We start from the raw sequence: 23,759 nt of genomic DNA on the forward strand, positions 1-23,759 counted from the left end.
TGAAGAAGAGTACACTTGCAAGATAAATGTGACACTTTCTAATGTCACAATGGAGGGACAACTACGCAGGTTGATTTTAGCGCTGCTCATCGTGGACTATATTGCTGCACCTTCTCACCACAAACCAACCGCACCAGAGTTCATTTGTAACCGGACTGAGACCACCTCTTCAAGAAGGTCTCAGTCTGGTTGTTTTGGTGCACACCTGAGTGTGATTGCTGTGTTCACACCTGCCCAAACGAACCGCACTGAGGAGGGGAAACAAACTTGAGTTGGAAGAGAAACCATTCCCTTTGTGGGGGTTGTCTTGCTTTTGCCTCTCTGTTGCACCTGTTGTCACTTTGATTTGCACCAAAGCAGCTGAAACTGATTCACGATCACTTGTGCTTCCCAAATGGACAGAATGAGATCCTGAAGTTTAACTGACTTGGTGTTAGACCGTGACGCTGAAGTGTTCCCTTCCCTTTTCTGAGCAGTGTATATTGTAGTGAATTCGTGCTGTGACTCAGTGTCTGAAATTAACTTTTTGACTCACTGACAAATCGTATTTTTCACTGGGCAAATGAGTGACATTATAGTTTCTGTAATTTATGTCACTATATCAGCTTCAACAAAAAGTAGGCAGAAATGTAAAAATGATAATTGAATATAATAAAGATAAAAATCCAGTAATCCATTATTAATACATTTGTACAGTTTAAATATTGAATTAGCTCCAATGAAAGTTTCAGTTTTGAATAAAAAGTGATTCATCATCTGATTAAAGGCAGAGATGCTCGTTAAAATCAAAGCTCTGAGGCCTCTTCAGCTTCATTAAAGAGCATTTAAAATGACACCTGATGATGATGATGATGATGATGATGATGATGATAATGATGATGATGATGATAATGATGATGATGAGCAGAGTTCAGGATTTGTCTCTGTGTAACACATAGTGTAGCCTATATCCACATCACAGTGACTGATGAGAGTAACCCTGTAGAGCTCATCATGTCTTTTCATCCTGTGTCCTCAGAGATTACCTCGTCTGGATAATTACACTGTGACTGATGATTAACTACTGCTGCTTCAATTAACACAGTCACTTTACACTCACATTAATCCTCATATAGGAGATGAAGGCTGCTCTCTGTCACTGTTACATACATTAAATATATAATGTCTTAACATGTTCCTGCTTCAGTGTAACAACCAGGGTTTGATTGATGGTTCATATTTCTCTCCCTGTGATTCTGCTGCACAGGATCGAGACCTCTGGCAATTAATGACACCTGAATTAAGACAACTCACAGGTTTTGTATCCATCAGACAGACAGTCATTCATTCATGTCTAAATCTTTGCCGGGGCCACGCCCCTCTGTGGCCATGCTGTCACCACCTTTGGTCAGTTGAAGAAACATTTTGCAGATGAGTTTCATTCGCTAAGTAGAAATATCCACTGAGTTTCTTGATGTTTGGACAAACTGTCATTGATTTCTGGAAAAAATGTGCACCAGGCTGTTGCACTTGTTTGTAACCAGTGGCGCCCCCTATGGAGTGATTTCAGACACTGTACCCAGGTCTCTTTATGCCATCATGGGTGAACCTTAATGGTTCTTGAGGCATTTCTGTCAAGTACATTGAGCTGGATTTATGTGTCGGGTTTGAAGTCAGTCCGACATACTGTGTGAGGGACGTGGCCTCCCCAAAATTGAATTTTTGGACTTCATTACAGCGCCCCCATCTGGCTGATGGCGTCACATTTTCTCTTTGTGTCTTTCTCCAACTTTAGAGTTGGTTTGAGAGGTAGAGAGCAGGTTTGATCACTGAGGTGCGAATGATGGCTAACATTAGCTTGACTGTAGTCTTTTTCTCAGCCAGCCAAGCTGGATCAAATCATCATTTGCTCCTCAGGTCGTCCAGATGAAGCGTCTGATGATTCTGTATCAAGCAGACGTTACTCAAGTTACCGTCAACCAGCAGTGGCTGCTAAAGTTCGCTTACACCTTGAATGTGCAGGCCTGGTCTGATCTGTAAAAATAAAATGGAATCTAGAAAAAAATATAATAATAATGATAATAATAATGACAATACATTTTATTTATCAAGCGCTTTTTAAGGTACTCAAAGATGCCTCACATTGGTTAAAAATGGAAAATATAAAAAAAAAAGGTCTGGGGGGAAAATATATATATATATATATATATATATATAGAATCTAGAAAAAATAAACTGAACAAGTAAAAATCAATCTGGAAAATATAAAACAGTCTGCAAAAAATTTAAAACAGAACAAAAAAAAGAGAATCTGGAAGAAATAAATAAAAATAGGAATCTAGGACAAAATAAACAAATAAAAAAATCTAGAAAAACATAAAATACAATTTGGAAAAAATCTAAATGCAACAGAAAAAAATGGAATCTGGAGAAGTTAAAATGGGAAAACAAGGAATCTGGAAAATATGCAATAATCTAGAAAAGAAATTAAATGGAAAATATAAAACATGGTAAAAAGATATAAAACTGAATCTAGAAAAAGTAAACTGAAAAAAATAAATAAAAACGAATCTGGAAAAATTGAAACGTAACAAACAAAACAGAGTCAAGAAAAAATAAAATGAAACAATATAAAAAGAGCATCGAAGACTAAACTGAACAAATAGAATCTTGAAAAACCTAAAAAAGAATTTCGAAAAAATGAAAATGTAACAAACAAACAAACAAACAAAAAAAGGAATCTGGAGACGATAAAATGGAAAACACTGAATCTGGAAAATATAAAACAATGTGGAAAAAAATTAAACGAAACAAATAAAATGTGATATGAAAAAAAATATATAGAAAAAAAACTTAATACATAAAAAGGAATCTGGAGAAAAATAAAACAGAATCTCAAACTATGAAACAGAATCTGGAAAAATAAAATGGAGGCTACAAAACAAAATTTGGAAAATACATAAACAGATTCACAGGGCTGCAGCTTCAGCCGTACTAACACCACTAATGCCAACATGTTGACTTCAGAAATAAATCATTATTTATTTACTGTAATGGTGAAACAATTAGTCAATTAAAAAAAATCAACTATACAGTTTGAAAGGAAGAATGATGTCACTGTGTTGAGCTGCTGCGGGCCCAAAGAAACTGACTCCACATTTGTGATGGAGGATCAGTGAGGTGTCTCTGAGGTCATCAGGAGACACCGCGGACACAAACGCGTCCATTCTTCTTCTCACATCACTGTCGGACTGTTTGTGTCCCTGGACGTGGTTCCAGGATAGACAGCACTAGATGTGATGATGTCATCAGGATGTTGCCGTGAATTCCTGCGTCGCCTACGCCGCCACATCACCATCACCATCATCATCATCTTCTTCAGACATGAAGAAGCAGAAAAACATTTCCAGAGTTGAGTTTCCAGTTTGTGACTCAGCTGGTGTTAACCCCTTGCTGGCTGGCGGCTGCACTGGGGGGATTCCCTGACATTAACCCTTTGTGTTTCATGTGTGTCAGTAGGTAGGCAGCCTTCCATGTTTGAAGCAGTGGGCGGGAACACAAAGGTGTCTAGGTGAGATGAGTCTGCGAGGCTGGAATCCCCCGACGGGGTTTACAGGGACTTTAAGGTGGAATGATCGATTTCACATTTACTAACATACTTCCTGTCAGCTCGAGGACGGTCAGGCTGAACGCCGCTTTGATTCCACTTCAGACTTTACTGGAGGGTTTCACTCTAATTTCCTTCATTCCTTCCACGAGTTTCAGCACTCCGTTTTCAGATTTACTGTTTCTGTTTTCCTCTGTCAGGTTTCACTTTGTTGACATTTATCGATTTGGTCATGAACTTTTATTTTCCAACGTCGTCAGTGAATTTCTCTTGTTTTTCCCCGAACGTCTACATTTATAATTTGTCCCCTTTTTGTTGATTTTAAAATGTTGCGACTGTTATTGCTTCATGTTTTATGTGTGTTTAGACTTTATTTATCAGTAGATGAGCGGCCTCTGTATCAAACATGTTGATTTATGTTTTTATTTGATTTATTTATTCATCCCTGACAAACTAAATCTACTGAAAGCTGGACAATTTCACTTTTAGTCATTCAGTGGTTTCCAACCTCTGGCTCAGGAACTCCAACAGGTCATTAGATCAGTCTGAGGGGTCACATGATGATTAACCCTTTAAAAACTGACCTCCCACAGACTGCTGCGGGAGGTCATTGTTTACATGATCCGGTAAAAGGCCAGAACACAGCGGCAGTGAATGCCAAGTGTCAAAAATTCGCCCTTATTATTGTCACGTTCAACACCACATTGGCTGCGGCAGCTAGACGTGTGTCTATGCTCCTGGATGAGCTGCCCCACGTCACTTCACGCCTCACCGCCCCCGGAATTAAATGCATTTTTCCAGAACTTGCTCTCTGCTTGTACAGACCAGCTCTCATAGCAGCTCTTTGACTCTGCTCCTGTGGCAGCTCAGCTCCTCTCCTCTCCTCAATAACTTTGCATGGTCATCTGTTGATGAGCTGTAGCGCGACGTATCTGGTGTGCGCTAGGGGTGGCACTTTACGCACGTCACATGACATGTTGGCGGTGGTGACGCCAATGTGTTTTTAGCTTGAGTCAATCTAAAATAAAACCTATAACCGCTGGTACATTCATTCTTTTTTGCAGCAGAAAGCGAAGGCTTCTGTCCTCTGTGTCGTCACGTTGAACGCACATTATGACATCATTGCACCACAAAACACACGGTTTTACACCAAACATAACGTGACAGATAAAATAAAAATTATCATATCTCAAACACTGAATAATGTACACGATTGTTGCTTCCAAATAAGTTAAAAATGGCTGCCAACAGACGCCATTACAGAAGATATGATAAACTTGTTGTCTTTGGTTTAATTGTACTCACTGTGTGATGATCCAGGCGACTGATTTGCAGGATGACACTATCAACTGTCTTGACTGTTAAAAAACGAAAACTTCCCCAATCAAAAATGTCTTTACACACACAAAGTTCAAATCAACTTGAAATTAAACGACTTCATCAAACAGTAAATACTAACATTAAAGAAACACACCGGTTAAAGACTGTAACCTTGTGGTGTCTTCCATGCTCCACACTGACTTCAGCACACCTGCCTTTAATGAAAGGTTCTGGAGATGCCATGTCAGGTGGTGCATTAAAGTGACTCAAAAAATAATAGGAAACTAGGACTTGCTTAAGAAATATTTTGTTCATTTTCTAGATTTAAAAATCCTTTGAGTGAAAAAATGTTTTTTTTTTGTGCTATTCTTTTTTGAATGACACAGTTTCAATACTTTTATCAATTATTCTGGTTTAACACAAGCTTTTTGCTCAGGTTGTGCAGATTTTAAAGATATGAAGCATTTAAAGATAATCCAGGAAATGACATCACAATAAGCACCAGTGTCGGCACTGGTGGATCGTTTCCGTCGCAGGATTCGAAGGGTTAAAGAGATGAAATAATCGTATTGTTAAGTTTTATTATTGTGAAAATGCTGATGGGTGATTGATGAGGTCAACAGCGTGGCCTGCAGCTGACTCCCGTCCTCACGTCTTCATTGTAAAGGTCAGACAGACGGCAGCGAATCAAACCATCTGACACGTTCACATTTTCATATTTCACATTATTTTGGCAGCATTCAGGAAATAGATTGGACCATGTGAGCACAATGGGGAGACATTATGAGATTTTTATTTTTGACACATTTGCACACTGAACCTGTGCTGAGCGGTATCTGTCCTGCAGCAGCTCATTTCCTCCTCCTGATATGAGTGAGCAGATATTGAGTGATTGAGCAGTCTGTGGGCGACGGCTGAGTGCCGCTGCTGCTGCATTAGCTCCCATTGTGGGCAGCTAAATGGAGGGCGGACTGGAAATCGCTGGGAGGGAATTCAGTGGAAGGACAGAAAGACGTCCACTTCCTCCTCACATCATAATGGACTCGTCTCTATCAGGACTCATTGTGCTGCTGCTTATTAGCAGTTATTGTGGTTTGTTGCTGCAGAGTTAAACTTTCTGCAACAATAGTTTTCCATTTAGAGACGTTGACAAAGCTGCCGGCTGCACTCTGTACATTAATGCTCTGTTTATTCACTCCGTGTGCACATTCGTCTTCTTATAAACCTCACATATAAAGGACACAACTATAGGAGATTATCTGGGGACCCCTGACAGGTCCTGGAGCCCAGGTTGGGAACCACTGGTTTAGACATGTTGAAGCTGACGTCTTCAAATGTCTCTTAAGAGTTTAAAACCCAGAGACATTCAGATTTCTGCCATTATCAAACTAGTTTCTGATTAATTTCCTGTTGATTTAATGACCTGGTTATTTATTTATTTTATTTATTTAACCTTTATTTAACCAGGAAGTCCCGTTCAGACTGAAAATCTCTTTTACAACAGACACCCGGCCGAGGTGGCAGCCAATCAAAACACATTTAAAATGCGACAAATGCAACATATAAAACAAAAATCCACAATAAAACAACAACTATTCAAACATAGTGACCTCTCGGGAAAAACAAGCACATGTCTCTGTCACCACGTTCTTTAGGATGCCCTTAAATTCATCAGTGGGTGTAAGTGTTTCTAATTCTAAATCTTTTAAATATTGTTCCATTAAATGCGAGACTGCAGGTGAAAACACGCTCTGGGCAATTTTAAGATTTTGTTTTTGCTTCCATAATGTTGTCTGTCAGACTAGTGGAAAGAAAACATCAAAAAAATATATTTAGGTTTATTTTAGTTCAGATTTCTCGTCTGGAAATGTGTTTAAAAAGCTCATATTAATCATAAAATGCCTCACTTGCATATTTAAACATAAAAATTCTGTTGTTATTTTGTAATACACAAAATAATTGTCTTAACAATTCACACTAAGTAAGAAGCAATGAATTTTTTTTTTTAATTTTTTTTAATTTTTTTTTTTTTTTTTTGGGCATTTATTATTTCCTTGGGGCAACAATAACAAAAATATCTATGTATTTGTTTTTTAACGGACCCCATAGTTTATTAAACATCAATCTCTACCAAACAGATGAGATGTCACTTCATGATATTTGTAAAACAGAAAGAAAAACTCAAAATTACAAACCATGTACTGTTATAATGCTACGAAGGACTAACTACACTGACTCATCTACCTCAGTTCATATGCACTAAAAACTGGAAATGTGTAACACCTTTCTGAGCGCCCTGCAGGTGGAGCGTATGTTCTTGTAATTATTATACTTTTTACACCATATTGTGTGCACTTTATCTTGTACTATTTATTACTTGTCTATTTCTGACTTGAGTGTTTTTGCACAAGAATTGCTCTGCACCCAGACTGCATGCAGGTGTACAAATGGCAAATAAAGTCATCTTATCTGTCTTACGTATATGTTAGTATATCAGCATATATCAATTTAATACCATAGAATTACTATTATTATCAGTACTAGTATCATTTCCACAAATTGATTCTAGATATTTACCATTACAGTGCTTTAAAAACCTCTAAGAAATGGTTCAAAATCATACTGATATATTTTTTCATCAATGGAATAACATTAAATATGTAAATATTCATCATTTTCTATTTTATAAATAGAGTAAATTTATTATCTTAGCATCACTACCTTTACAGTGAAAGGACAATTCAGTCGTTTGGTTGTGCTCGGCTTTAGACAGAAAAAAAATCATACTTGTGAAATTATTTCAGCATTTACATATTGGTTAACATTTAACGTATCTTTTAACAACGAGTGATCAAATGTTTTGTTTATTTTGTTGCATTAAGTCAATTTTAATACATTATTTTAGCCTAACTACCCTTACCATAATAGGACAGACAAAGCTTTTGATAGAGCAGGTTTTTAAAAAGTATTTGACCTTTATTAGACTTTATTAGACTTGGAAGTTACATAAATCTGTTTAGCAAAACCTCTGAAACTCTAACATATTGTAAATCACACAGAGCCCTCACAGAGTGGCTTTTTTTGTTGCTAACTTAATGTTAGGACAAACCATTGAAAGACACAGCGACATCTAGTGGATTTTCTGTGTATAACAAACCTAAACTGATCCGTGCAGATAGCTCAGGTTGGGTTCATGGAGATATAGTGACTCAAGATTTTCTCTACCAAACTCTTGAGCATATCGTTAAATTTTTGCCATAGTGTCTTATTTATGTATTTTTGTCTGAAAATGTTTTGAATTTTACAATTTTCATATCTTTAAAGGCTATTTCTCAAAAATTGTCTCTCTCAGCCATACATTTCCACCTCAGTAAGACTTAAATAAAAAAGAGATATCTAAAATTCCCTCTGAAATCTGAACCTGACTTTTTTTAATGTTCAGATTTCTGTTCTTGAAATTTTTTCAAATAACTATGAGTTAAAAATTTAACCCTCTTCACCTAAGTGTGTCCTCTGAATAAACTCAGATATCACCACGCAAAGTACATAAACACGTAAACAACTCTTTTAGACGTACTGAGGATAAAACAGGAAATGATTCATCACACTGTTTTTTACTCTGCACAACATGAAATAAATGAATATCTGCAGGTTCGTATTGATAAGAAACTGAACATGTCAGTCAGAAGCTTTAAACTGTTTCTATCACGTTTTATGAGAGAACAGGATTAATGAGTTTATTAAGGAAAGCTGTTTGTTCGACTCCTGACTTCCTGCTGGTGTTTGACAGTTGAAGAGTCTCACAGCTGTGAAACAGTTGAATTAACAGCTCATTTCTGCTGGTTACTGAGATTTTGGATGTATTTTTTACATTATTTTTAGGGTTTTCTTTAATATGTGCAGTCTGTGTTAGTGGTCTTGTTTTCCGGTGCATCACTAACGTACTGAATATGTGTCAGAGGTTCAGTGTTAATATTGTAGAGGAAGTTTGTGTTTCGTACGCTGTCTGATCTGTCTCCTGTTACTTGTCACTTTTTATTCATAAGTTGACTTTTTGACTTAAAATTGTCAAATTATCTTTACAGACAGTTCAGATGTGAATGTGTGACTTGATATTTGAATTCATTCAGCAGACAGAAGTTTGTTTTAACATCTCTAGTTTCTCATATTTAGTCATCCTGAGTTTGACTTTGTTTCTGTGACCCAACAACAGGATGTAGAAGACCTGCTGTGTTTAAATATTCATCTGTTAAATACTGTTTTCCTGCTGCAACTAGAGATCAATAAATAAATCTGCCAAAGATATTCACAAGATGAAAAAAACCCAGCAAATATTCACATCTACTTAATTTTAATTAAGCAGATGTGTAATTTGTAATTTTTAGGTATTTTTGCTTAAAATCATTTGAAATTAAAAAACAGTTTGATAATAGTTTGTTAAATTCCTGTTTTCAACCACATTTTGCTCACAATACGAGCACTTCCATACAATAGACCCTAAACGTCATTTCCAATATTCTAAAATGCCCTTACAGTAGTTACACAGTTCTTACAATGAGAGGAATCAAAGAGAATATTGATCAAGTAAATCGCTGATCAATATGATCAATAACCGTGTCTCCTCCTCTGTGTCAGAGCTCCTCACAGGCTCCCAGTGTCCTGCTGGTGGAGGCGTTCTGCGGTGGCTCACACAAACAGCTGATCGACTTGCTGCAACAAAACATCGATGGCTGCTCCGTCTTCACGCTACCCGCTAAGAAATGGCACTGGAGGGCGAGAACAGCGGCGCTGTACTTCAGCCAGACCATCCCCACCTGTCCGTCATACAGGTGAGACTCACACAGGTAACATCATACTTCAGCCAGGCCATCCCCACAGGTTTATGTTCGTACATGTAAAGTTAGGACAGGTCTACATTTGCATGGATAATGCTTGTAAAGGTAAACATTCATATAAGTAACATTTTTACAGGCTAACATGCTTGTTCGTAAAGGTTAACATGTGTACACATAATGTTCGTAAAGGTTAACATGTGTACACATAATGTTCGTAGAGGTTTACATGCGTACACATGATGTTAGTACAGGTTAACATGTGTACACATAATGTTCGTACAGGTTAACATGCATACACATAATGTTCGTACAGGTTAACATGCGTACACATAATGTGCGTACAGGTTAACATGCATACACATAATGTTCGTAGAGGTTAACATGCGTACCCATAATGTTCGTAGAGGTTAACATGCATATACATAATGTTCGTACAGGTTAACATGCGTACACATAATGTTCGTACAGGTTAACATGCGTACACATAATGTTCGTAAAGGTTAACGTGCGTACAAATGATGTTCGTAAAGGTTAACATGCGTACACATAATGTTCGCACAGGTTAACATGCATACACATAATGTTCGTAGAGGTTAACATGTGTACACATAATGTTCGTACAGGTTAACATGCATACACATAATGTTCGTAGAGGTTAACATGTGTACACATAATGTTTGTACAGGTTAACATGCGTACACATAATGTTCGCACAGGTTAACACGCGTACACATAATGTTCGTAGAGGTTAACATGCGTACACATAATGTTCGTAGAGGTTAACATGCAGACAGATAATGTTCGTACAGGTTAACATGCGTACACACATCAGTCGTTCAGTCAAACACTTGCACAGATGTTGCTGTCACTGATTAATCTCTTTCTAATGTCTGGATAATAAATATCAAATTTTGTTCAGAACACTCAGATTTAAATAGATCTTATATTGTATTCAGATGATTTTTGAGCCTGGAGTTTAATCAGTGAAGTGATGATGAGGAGTGTGAGGAAGATTTCACTGCAGTGACTCGGTGGTTTTAAAGCTGCTGAGTCAAATGTGATCATATCAGTGACTAAAGGTCAAAGACAGCCTGACTGTGATCTTTGATACTGAGAGAGGCTGCAGGTTGTTTCACTTTGACTGATTCTTACATTGTGTTTTTAAAAGGGCATCATACACAAACAGGATTCACTGTTTCACTGAGCTGCCCTTTGATTTCCTCCTCCTCCACTTTAAACTCTTCACTCCTCTATTACAATATTTATTCATTAATTATTATTGTCACACCTTAAAAATCTTACTTTTTTTAATTTATCAGAAACTATTTCTAAATTTTTATTTTCCATTTAGTAAGAAATCAGATATTTCTGCAGCAGCAGAATCTCATAATGTCCAAAGTGTTCCTGCAGTATTAGAATCTGATTCTTTACTTACAGTCAGTTATTTGATGAAGTGAGCTGTGACATCGAGACGTGTTTTCATGAAATAGATTCATGGCTCCTCTGGTTTCAGTTTGATGAGCAGACAAACTCCACCACTGGACTGTAGGAGTTCTGTTAGTTTATGACGTCTGTGTGAGGAGGTGTTTCCTTCTCGTTTGTTTGAGCTTCAGTTCAGTTTTAACAGTTAGTGTGTTTAAATCAGATGATTCCTCTGTTAGTCCACATGGATTTGTTCACTGAGTCCTGCAGGTCTGAAGACAGGAAGTCCTCTCACTCTATTCTTGGCAGTGAGCAGAATAAAAATAGAGGAGGCTCATCTGGTTTGAGTCAGAGCAATTCCTGTTCCACTTCTCTACCACAGGCCCGAAAAAAGACTCGAGCAGGTTCAGGAAATGAGTCTAATCCAGGTCTCAGAGGCTCGCAGTGATCAGCGACGGCTCGTGGACAAACCACATCAAAGCTCCTGGGTTTACAAAGAAAAAGTGATGTAGAGGGGGGCAGAGGTTTGAAGTGGAGGACAGGGGGAGGACGAGGGAGAACGGGGTCACTCAGAGAGATCCAGAGCTTCAAAGACTCTAGATTATGTAGTTAATGATACATCATCATCATCATCATCATCATCAGAGGACTGCAGGATCACCCACAGGGGAAGACCTGGTCCTGGTGCTCCACACCATCATCATCAGCTGAGGACGATCTTCATCTCCAGACTCGTCTGTGTCGACTCCAGAGATTGTTCTTATTATGTCTCAGTGACTGCTGTGACCAGAGGTGTCGTGTTTTCAGGGTGTCCATCTGTCTGTCTCGTCCACATGAGGAGGATATCTCAAGAACACTTTGAGGGAAGTTCTTTAAATTGGCACAAACGTCCACTTGGACTCAATGATGAACTAATTAGAATTTGGTGGTAGAAGGTCAAGAGTCAAGGTCAGTGTGACCTCTTCTGTCTCATTCTTCTGAACGGGGTATCTCAAGAACACCTTGAGGGAATGTTTTTTTTTAATTGGGCACAAACGTCCACTTTAAGTTAAGGATGAGCTAATGAGATTTTGGTGGTCAAAGGTCTAGGTCACTGTGACCTTGCATCTGTGTCATTCTGGTGAACTTGAAATCTAAAGAACACCCAAAGGCAATTTCTTTAGATTTGGCACAAACGTCCACTTGGACTTAACGATGAACTGATAAGAATTCTCTGGTCAAAGGTCACTGGGACCTCACAAAACATGCTTTTGGCCATAACTCAATAATTGATTTGCTAATTATGACAAAATTTCACACATATGTCTAATGGGATAAAATGATGAAGTTATTACATTTTATATTCACAAGGTCAAAGGTCAACTTCACCGCCTTGACTCAACGTTATACCTGGCCTCAACCTCCGTTCTCTCCCCAGGTCGCTCTGGTGAATGGGAAACTCAGTTTTGAGCTGCAAAACCTCTTTTAGCATCGTTAGCTATGTTATCACTATTACCTCTGTTAGCAGTGTCAGAATCGCCAGTGGTGCAAACATAGTCAGTGATGCTAAATGGGGTTTGAACTGCAATGACCTTGGGGGAGACTGGAGGGTGGGCATCATGTTTCCACAGCAACGCCACCACAAGTTGGAACAGTGCAGAAAAAGTGGCACTGTTAGCTAGCTCCTACCTGACCCAGGCGGCGCACAGTGCAGAGCACTAATGTTTGCTAACTGTTGGAGATCGGAGGGTGGGTAGAGGACGCCATTTTTCTGCATATTAACATAGTTAGCCAGCTGTCAGTAAGCTGTCAGTCAGGCCAAAACAAAAGGGAAGAAAAGACAAAATATTAAAATGTCATCACCTCTAAATGGAAAGAGCCTTAAAATGTGGCGCTGAAGCTCACTGAGGCAATGGAGCGGACTGAAAACAAAATGCCTCTTTGATTTCACCTCATTTTGTGTTGTTGTTGTTTTTTTTTTTAATGATTCTTCTAAAAATTAACGTTATCAAAAGCAAAGTGAACCCAAACTGACATCCCTGAATTGAATATGTTGGCACTGAGCTGTCTGTCTGGACCTTCATGTTGACTCCAGATGTGGTTCTCAGCAGGTTTCTAGTTACTCTACACATAATTTTCCTTCCATTAACATCGTATTTCTGTCTTTCTCCTCAGAGTTCTGTTCAGCAGCTCAGTCCTGAACCTGTGTGAGCTGGTAGCTCTCAGACCAGATTTGTCCCGTCTGAAGAAGGTTCTGTACTTCCACGAGAACCAGCTGGTTTATCCAGTCCGCAAAGACCAGGAGAGAGACTTCCAGTATGGATACAACCAGATCCTCTCATGGTAAACACCCCAGACACATAGGAATATCATTGATAAAACCAGGTCCCAGAACCCATAATTTATTGGTTAACAATAATAAGCCTCTGGGGACAAGGACCAACATTTCAGAAGATCTGGTGTAGCTGAACAGATATATCTAAGACTACCTTTTCCATGCACCGCTCATCTCAGCCAAGCTCTATAAACAGATATTTTCATTTTCATTCATTTATATAAAGCCATTTCAGTAAAATGCTAATTGGCTGTCAGACGATAGTCGATGGGTTCTGAACTTGCATTTCGCCCAATGTGTTCTGCCTTTCCATGCGGACTCTTTACCTGCCCCTCAAACCTGATTGGTCAGTATTATGCAGGATTTATACTTCTGCATCGAATCGATGCCATAGCTATGGTGTAGGCTCTGCGTCGACAGAGAGTATATGGCAAACCCTGCGCTGCAGCCACCTCCCCAGAAATGTAACCACACATCGTGGCGACGCAGACCTCCTGTCTATTTCTGTAAGCTGAAACCATTTCCCTCAGTGGAAACAAAGCTTTTATTTACTTGAATTTCACAGATCAGAAATAATAAATTGTTAAGACAATAAAAAAAATAGTATTTTAAGTCTTGTGTGTGATTTATCCTGGCTTCATATGAGCAGAGGAAATCTCCACTTATTGCTAGGCTAATTTATACAATGTAAAATGCCATAGGCTTGTGCTAATAATGTTAAAACATTATATTTGTTTGGAAGATATGTTCAGTATAAGACGGTTGTTTTGTCAGTGAACCTTGTGAGCTGTAATTGAGCCGAATTTTGTAACATTACCTTCTGTTGTCCCTGGCGTATCATATGAGTAGAGGAAAAGTCCGCTAGCTGCTAGGCTAATTTATACAATGTAAAATGCTGTAGACCTGTGCTAATAACATTAGCATGTTGTATTTGTGGGGAAAATGTGTCCAGATAAAGACAAGTGTTTGTCTGTGAATGCTGCGAGTTATAGTGAAGCTGATTTGTGTACTTGTTTGAAATTGTGTCTATTAAGCCATGTTTAATGTGTGTTTAATCTGCGTTTAATCAGTGTGTTGAATCAAATAAAGTTTACAGCACTTCACAGAAACCCCACCACCAGCTAGTGTTTTAGAGGTGTAACCTCAGAGTGACACAAACACACCACTGCACAAGTATAAATAATCACAAGGTAGGGTCTGCATAGAGCTGATGCACAAGTATAAATCCCACCTTACTCAGCCTACAAACAGGAACCAGAACACTTCCAACACCAAAATCTTGTCCCGCCACCTACAGATTTTTCATTCATATGCAGATAATTTTTTTATAGAGATAAGCCACCTGACAACCACCAGAGTCTATAGAGTTAAAGTTTGGTGTGTATTCATCATAAGTGCTTTAATAATACATAAGTGCCTCATCAATCTTTAAATAACCAGCTATAAAATGTCTCTAAACCTGAGCACTGTTTGTTTGTTCTTCTCAGCTGTAACAGTTTGTCCTAACGAGCTTGTCAGGCCGCACGTGATTGGTTAACGAGCTGCTCTGACATGATTGGTTAATTAGGCAGTGTGACATGAGGCTGTGTGTAATTGAAGTGGGTCTAGTTGTCATTAATCAGCCATCTCACAGTAACAAGCAGAAGAGTGATGGTTGTTGATCTGCAGGGCAGCATGTCAATAAGTCAGAGTCGTCTAATGTCGTTACTGCAGCATTAAATAACAGCTGATCATTAAGAGACTCTGATTGGATCGAAGCCACATGACTTCACTCATTTCAATTAGAATAAAACATACATCAGCCTCCTCTGCAGCTCAGTGCGTCACCGTTGTATATATCAAAATAACATTAAATAAAACCTGCAGTCTGAAGGATACAGTTCAGCTTATTAGAGCTGTAACAGAATCACACAGGCTGATACATCAGCTGATATCAGCTTCTCACAGATATTAATCAGCTGATCCATGAATATTAAAAATATCTCACAAGGTTGGAGCTCATCTAGTTAGTTAGTTTGTCCACCAGAGAATTTTTACATTGTGAAATGTTACGCTCAGTTTGTGTCTGGGTTACACTTCTTTAATAAAACAGATTTTAGAGATCAAGAATGTTGACAGAAATGATAGAGTCATTATTAAAATTGTTTCATATAACTTTTTGGCAATCTACTAATCATTGCAACTCTACTACAAATAGGTATTTTCAATAAATCAACTTGAACATTTGGCTAACTGTATTGTACCATTAGCCAATTTGTTTTACTGTTAGCTAGCTTGTTGGACCATCAGTTAACTTTTTGTACTGTTAACTAACTTGTAACATTACTGTCAGTTAACTTGTTGTTACCTCAGGTAACCCGTTGTACCATTAGCTAACTTGCTGTACTGTAAGATAAGTTGTTGTGACAATTGTTAACTTATTGCATTATTAGTTAACTTGTTGTTACATTAGCTAACATTCTATACTGTCAGTTAACTTGTTGTAACTTTAGCTAACCTGTACCATAAGTGAACTTGTTGCACCGTTAGCTAACTTGTCACACCTGTAGCTAAGTTGTTGTACTGTTAGTTTACTTATTGTACTGTTAGTTAACTTGTTGTACCATTGGCTTACTTGTCACATAAGTTAACTTGTCATACTGTTGGCAAACTTGTTGTTAAGTTTAAGTTTAAGTTTTACGTTTATTTCCTTTATTAATCCCCCTGAGGGGAAATTCAATGTTTTCACTCTTGCTTGTCAATTACACACAGGTCCGAAAGACACACACATGCACAAACAGGACCTATACATGCACAAATTGGAGAGATGTCAGAGTGAGGGGGCTGCCCTTGGTGAGGCGCCCCGAGCGGTTGGGGGGTTCGGTGCCTTGCTCAAGGGCGCCTCGGCAGTGCTCAGGAGGTGAACTGGCACCTCTCCAGCCACCAGTCCACGCTCCATATTTTGGTCTAGACGGGGACTCGAACCGGCGACCCTCCGGTTCCCAACCCAAGTCCCTATGGACTGAGCTACTGCCGCTACCGTTACATTAACGTTAGCCAACTTTTAACATTAGTTGACTTGTTGTTACGTTAGTTGACTTGTTTTACCGTTAACCAATTTCTGTACTGGTAGCAAACATGTCATACAATTAGCTAACTTGTTGTCACATGAACGTTAGCCAACTTTTAACAGTAGTTGACTTGTTGTTACGTTTGTTGACTTGTTGTACCGTTAACTAATTTCTGTACTGGTGGCAAACTTGTCATACAGTTAGCTAACTTGTTGTCACATGAACGTTAGCCAACTTTTAACATTAGTTGACTTGTTGTTACGTTTGTTGACTTGTTGTACCGTTAACTAATTTCTGTACATGGTAGCAAACATGTCATACAGTTAGCTAACTTGTTGTCACATTAGCCAACTTCTCCTACAGTTAGTGACGTACCGGTAGATAACTTGTTGTGACATTGGTTAACTTGTAACATTAGTTAAATGACGTAACATGAGATAACTTGTTACATAAGTTCACTTTTTGTCCTGTTAGCTAACTTGTTGTTGCAATAGTTAACTTGTAACATTAGTGGATTCATTGGTATTTTATTTGACTTTTGTACTTATAACTAATTTCTGTACCGTTAGCTAACTTAACCCACCTTTAGCTAACTTGTTGCACCTTTAGTTAATTTGATGTACCAGTAGCAAACTTGTTGAAACATCATTACAGTTGTAGCATTAGTTAACTAGTCGTAATGTTAGCAAACTTGTTGTAACATTGGTTAACTAGTCGTAATGTTAGCAAACTTGTTGTAACATTGGTTAATTTGTTGTAACTTTTAGTTAATGTTTTGTACTGTTAATGAACTTGTTGTATTGTTAGTTAACTTATTGCACTGTTACCTAATTCACAGGGTCCGAAATTAACACCTGCCAAGTTATGGCACTAATTATTTAGAAATAAAAAAACTGCAAACACAATCAAACTATTCATATCAGGCTTTTAATTACAAATGTATACGTTACACTTGAAGGCATTTATTTTGGCCTGTAAAAAATATCCTTGGCTGGTGAGTCAAAAAGTTAATTTAGGACACTGCTGACGTCTTTTTTACTGTTAGCTGATCAGATGTTTTATCTCCTGTGTGTGGACAGCCTGGTGTCGGACGTGGTGGTGTTTAACTCCGTCTTCAACATGGACTCCTTCCTGTCCTCCATCTCATCCTTCATGAAGAAGATCCCAGACCACAGACCCAAAGACCTGGACCTGCTCATCCGGCCCAAGTGTGTGGTTCTGCACTACCCGGTCCAGTTCCCTGATGTCTGCAGGTCAGTGTCATCGCATCATGTCTGTCTGTCTGTAAACCTTGACACTTTGACATAATCAAACCAAGGTGAACACACTGTAACACTGTAACAGATATTATTAAATGTTTCACTGATGCTGACACATGTCAGTCAGTGACAAGCTAACACAAAACAAAATCAAATAAAATATGCAAACTATACTCATCATTCTTATGCGTCTGCTAGTCGCTGATTTTGGTGCAGAGACTCTGCTGATGTTAGCCATCTTGATGCTCACTGTCTTCCACCTGTCAATCACTGTCGTTAAACAGATGTTTGAGATATTGATCCGTTCTGGCTCTAAATCTAAAGATTGTGGATTATTACTAGTGTCTGTGTGCTTCAGATCAGCAGGTCTGAGATCAGCTCACACAGTCTGTTCTCTGTTACAGTTTAAATGAACAGCAGCTGTTTGCACACATCAAAGTGACAAAGTCAGTCTAACAGAGTTCACTGGTTATGCTGGGAGCCCACCATCACAGTGCTGGTGGGGTTTTGTTGTACTATTCAGTTCAGTAAAAAATGAGTTTTTCTCTCAGAGGAGATGAAAGCAGTCACATGATGGTGGTGTGTTATATTTAAACTTTATTGTCTTTACAGCTGACAGTCTGTGTTACATGAAGTCTGAGAGCTTGACATGTTCCAGTTTTCAGTTTAAAATCAATTAAATTAATAATAAATTTTATTTTTGTTTTATATATGATATTCAGAGCTTAATCACACAATGTTTAACACGGTGCTTTAACTTTATGTCTTACATTAAACATATTGGAGTTTTAACATGTAGATTTAGCATGTTTCCGCCCAGAAAGCTAACATTAGCATGCTGGTGTTTAAATATGTTGCCTTTCTCGCCTGCTTATTAGCATGTTAATGTACTGGCAGTTTATTAAAAACATTTACTCTGAAATTTAAGCATAATACCTTTTTGATAATAAGCTAACATTAGCATATTAACGGTGTATGTGATGTTTACCTTTTGTAACATTTGGTGTGCTAGCTTGTTACTATGTTCACTATCTTAGCTTAGTGTGTTAGCATAGTGACAGTGTATGTGATGTATACTTTAATCGTTTGAATACTTGTGTTAGTTTGTTAACCATGTTCGCCATCATTGGTGTTAGCATACTAACATTAGCATGTTAATGTACTGGCAGTTAATTAAAAACATTTAATATATTATTTAGCATAATACCTTTTTGATAATGCTAATTAGCTAACATTAGCATAGTAATGGTGTATGTGATGTTTACCATATTTTTTTAATATTTGTTGTGTTAGCTTTTTACCATGTTCACCATTTAAGCTTAACATGTTAGCCTCCTAACATTAGCATGTTAATCTACTGGCAGTTAATAACAGTTACTGTAAGATTTAGCACAACACCTATTCAAAATGCCAGTAAGTTAACGTTAACAAGGTAATAGTGGATGTGATGTTTAGTCTAAAGGCCTTATTTGGAATATTTAACGGGAATATGCTGTTTTCATGACCCGCATCACATTCAGTATATTGTGATATTCAAAATAATAGTTGAATATTAGTGCACCTGTAACTGCAGCCACTGTTACTGCAGCTCTAAACAAGATAGATGAAAAAAGAAGACTTTTCAGATTTCAGTTTAAAGAGATTTTATTCCGTGTGTTTGCTGTTAATGTTAGGAACATGTCTGTATATGATGTTTAATCTCTGTGTATTAGTACTTCCCCCCTCTCTGTATATGTACAGTATATATATATGGTGTGTTGTGTGGTAGTATCGGTGGCAGTGAGCTGCAGGATGACTCGGCCTCTCCCCTCCAGTGTTTCTCAGCTCATTTTCACATGCTAATGTGTTTGATCCAAAGCAAACTCACAGAGTGTAAGTAAGTGATGATATGCATGGCCGACAATCCCTCCACACGCCCGCGGTCCTTCTACTAAACACTGCTCCGTCCGGCTCTTTGAAAATATAAAACGCTCACAGAAACAAACGCGGGGGAGGAGGAGGTGGGGGAGGAGGAGGTGGGGGAGGAGGTATTAATGCGTTCACATGGAGGAGGAAGAAACCGCACCGGCCCAGAGGGAAACACCAAACCTAAACAAGTGTCTTCTTCTTTCAGTTCCCTTTTGAACGCAGCAGTTACAGTTAATAATCTGTCAAATATAAACTGGTTATTCCTGCTTGGTTTTGATACAAAACTGAAACTAGTGATTATTGTCAGTATGGATTAATGTGCTGGTTAAATTCTGCATCAGAACCAGTCTGAAGAAAAGGACAAATACTGAGTCCAGCCTGCAAACTGCAGCTGATTAACCTTATTTCTAGAAAATGTCAGTAAATAAAACTAAAATATCGTCATAACTAAAGTGACGTCTTCAAATCTTATTTTGTTTGACCAACAGTCCAACACTCAAAGATATAAAATGTATTGTGATATAAAACTGCAACTCTGAGACATCAGATACCCTGACACCAGTATGGAAGCAAATAAGAGACATACGTATTTGAATTTTAACAGCCACTGAACATTTGATATTGAAATTTAAACACCACTGAAATTATAACATTGAAATATTGAATAATGTTAATTGATTTTTTTAGTTATAAATTCACTCCTTTGTTACCTAAATATTATTTTTAAGTAAAGTTTCACCTATATACATTAATTTAGATTCAGCTTCTTTCATTTCTTATACTTCAGCTGCTTTCAACATGTCAACCAAAAACTTTAATCTGACATTTAAAAAATACAGATACAAAAATGATCATTGTAACATTTTATATTTGAAGACTTTTCCAGTGTTTGCAGCTGTGATTTTCAGACTCCAGTTTTCCTCAGATAACCTCGTCCTCTCCAGTTATTCTCGTAATTTCAGTCTTGATGTTTTAAAATGCTCCTCAGAGTCAAATCCAAGTTTGCTCTGCAGATCAGTTCGTCCTGTGTCGTCACACTGAGGCAGATTCATGAAGACGCTGGTCTAAAAGAAGAAAACAAAAGAAAAGCGGGTCCTTTGTGGAGGGAGTCTGGTGTGTGTGTGAATGCACTGAGGGCTCTTTGGCCTCGTCTTTGGCCTCTTTGTGGTCGGTGTGTTTGTGGTTTCCATCTATCAATCGGCCTTTGAGTGGTGGACTTTTGTAATTTAATAGTGATTGACCTGAGCCAGCAGAGACCTGCGGCGGGACACAAAGACATCACATCCATCACGGCCGACTCTGCGAGTCGAACCAGATCAATGTGGACACCACGTGATCAGCAGGTGTCTGATTGTTTTCTCCTTCTGTGCTGCGAGCGGCCTGGTGTCGCTCTTTGTGCAGCTGTCGAGGTTCTGCTGGTCGTCAGGTGCCGCAGAGTCAATCTGATTCATCCTGGTCAGAGGTTTGTTTCTGCAGTCGCCCTGAAACTGATCTGATTCAAACCACTTTGATAATGATGGATGGATCTCTTTATGGGTCCTGGGTACTGAGAGCTGGTCTGGGACCTGAGGGTGTCCTGGTCCAGGTACAGACCTCTTTTATTTCAGCAAGTCGTGTCTCTATAAACAAGTTATAATTGGGACTAGTTTTCTCGAGTCTCTTTCGGACCCGTTCTTCTAATCATGGGTCTGTGTAGGACCAGGTCCTGGCTCCCTTTTGGTCTCATTTTCCTCAGGTTTCTGTCAGATCAGGTCTGACTGTCCTCACGTCTGTTTCAGGTCCAACATTTTTTTGTTTTTACAGCCTTAGAGGTCTCGTTCCATGTGGTTCCTGGTGACTTAGAGCTGGATCTGAGGTATATTCGGTCTCAGTGGGTCCAGTTAGCAGCAGGTCTCTGATCTGTACATTAGACTCTGAAACATAAAGAATGACTCATTATTGGAATAAGTTTCTTTGGGTCAGATTTTATGGTCCTCATTAATTCAGATCAGGTCTGCAGGGTTTTTACTGGCTCTAAATAAGGCAGAGGTGGCACCATCCACCATCCAGAGACAAAACAACACTTTTTTGCTAGTGACCCACTGTTAGCTTTAGCATGTTTATTGCATAAATTAGCTTAGCGGCTAGTGAACTTATTTTCCTCTACTCACAGCTTAACAAATCACCTGTGGCGTTATTATTTTTCTTACTCACTGTTGAAATCTTGTGTGCATTAAGAGCCCTTCGAAGCCTTTAATCACAATCTTCAACAACCATGTTGGATTTCAAATGCTGCTGAAGTACGAGACACTTTGTGCCGTGTGGTATGAACGCGAACATGACGGCAACTCAGTCAAAAGTTAACCACTAAAACAAAAACATAGCCTCTGAAATGTGGGGCACATTGAACCTTGCAGATTATCTGACAGAAATTATAGCAATTCACTTTAAAGTTAATAAAACAAAATCTAAATTATAATTAAATTTCAGCTGAAATGAGAGACATGTTGCTGCATGCAGTATGAATGTAAACCTGCACATTATCTGACAACAACTCACCTAAAGTTAACAAACAATAAAACATCTCAAAAAGATCAATTGCTGCTGAATTCATTTTCTAGATCAAAGTACTGCCAAACTGCACTGGTTTTGTGAGAGGACATCACTCCAATTTCCCGACGTACTGTTTTAAAACTCCAGTCTACCCGAGCATTACCGCGGGGAGGGGGACTGCTGTCTGACGGCTCTGTAGCACCCACTAGTGGCGGGCCGCTGCATGACAGTTAAGTTGCCTTGTACATGAATAAAACACTTATAGGTTTAATTGACTAATATTTCTTGTGCCGATTAGCGAGGGGGCAGACATTTGATCGTTTATACGTCTAATCTCGTGCATCCCTAAATGTTACGTTGTGTTTTATCTCATAACAGCATTGTTTACATACGGCATGTTCTCTGTCTGTTGACCCCTTTTTTTCCAAAATCCAAAATATTTCCACTCTGCTGATTTATTCATGAGTAAATTACGTTATCCTCATGGTCTTTCTCTCGGCTGTTTGCAGTCTGCCTGACGCTGTCGGACGGTGACACGGACTTTCAGAATAAAGCGAAACCTAAAGATGATCATATGGATTGATGTTTTCACTTTGCGTCGATGATACTGGATCGTTGATCACTGAATCGATCCAGATTGATGGATCGTTACACCCCTAATGTAAACATGTTTATTTCTACAGTTTAACATGGCGGTCTGTGGGGACTGACTCGTTCTTGGAGCAGGCCTCTAGTGGGCATTAGAGGAACTGCAGTTTTATTGATTTTACACTACATGTCACTTGTAAACTGTGGTGGCTTTGTAGTGTCAGACAGAACAGCCAGTAACGAAGGAACTCTTAAATTTAGTGAACATAACGTCCCTGGATAAAATAATGTTATCGGGTTTCTGTAGGAACGTGTAGTTTGGCAGAATCATAGTTTGTTGTTTTGGGTCTATTCATAGAATAATATGGTCTATAATACATAATATATGAACATGTGACCCAGTAAATAAAACCATAGATTACCAGTTTACCCTGATATATGTGTGTGATTAAAGTGGAATAATAATTAATATTTCATTGTAAATGTATTTATACTCTGTGTGAGTGTGATGTAACAGAACGTGATCAGCCTCTGTGGATTTTATGTGTCTGATTTGTTAACTATCAAAGTGAAAATGTAGGTATGGTGACATCACTGGTCTGTGGTGTTCTACAGAGCAATGCAGAGGTATTGATCAGTGATCAGCTGATTGATTGAGACTGATAGAAGAGGAAGAGTCAGCTTTATAATCCTGATGTTTGTTTGAGTGTGTGTCTCTGGACTCGTTACAGTTTCCCTCCTGAAAACACTTCATGATGATGTCACAGCTGAACAGCAGCCAGAGACTGTGTGTGTGTGTGTGTGTGTGTGTGTGTGTGTGTGTGTGTGTGTGTGTGTGTGTGGCATTAAGGACAAATCACAGGCGCTGGTTTGATCCTGAATTCGCTCCTCTTCATCACAGTTACTTCAAACACACATATGGAGCCAATTGTGGTCGATTCTGGC

The 23,759-nt window shown here is 38.6% G+C and overlaps 1 protein-coding gene across 3 annotated transcripts in view; it reads left to right on the forward strand.

Annotated features, from left to right (window-relative positions):
• Positions 1-23,759, forward strand: part of gtdc1 (glycosyltransferase-like domain containing 1) — a 42,918-nt gene that overhangs the window by 2,742 nt on the left and 16,417 nt on the right. Inside the window, exons 1-4 of one of the 3 annotated variants that reach the window (XM_050049218.1) lie at positions 5,502-5,573; positions 9,542-9,735; positions 13,318-13,485; positions 17,607-17,780. In XM_050049218.1, coding sequence (XP_049905175.1) covers positions 5,517-5,573; positions 9,542-9,735; positions 13,318-13,485; positions 17,607-17,780 — 593 coding nt within the window. In that variant the 5' untranslated portion in view covers positions 5,502-5,516. Of the gene's footprint in view, positions 1-5,501; positions 5,574-8,490; positions 8,558-9,541; positions 9,736-13,317; positions 13,486-17,606; positions 17,781-23,759 lie in introns of those variants that run through there. The other 2 variants (XM_050049216.1, XM_050049219.1) reach the window with 2 other exon arrangements.

The sequence above is a fragment of the Epinephelus moara genome, chromosome 7 (genome assembly GCF_006386435.1).
Source record: "Epinephelus moara isolate mb chromosome 7, YSFRI_EMoa_1.0, whole genome shotgun sequence".
Classification (NCBI taxonomy): domain Eukaryota; kingdom Metazoa; phylum Chordata; class Actinopteri; order Perciformes; family Serranidae; genus Epinephelus; species Epinephelus moara.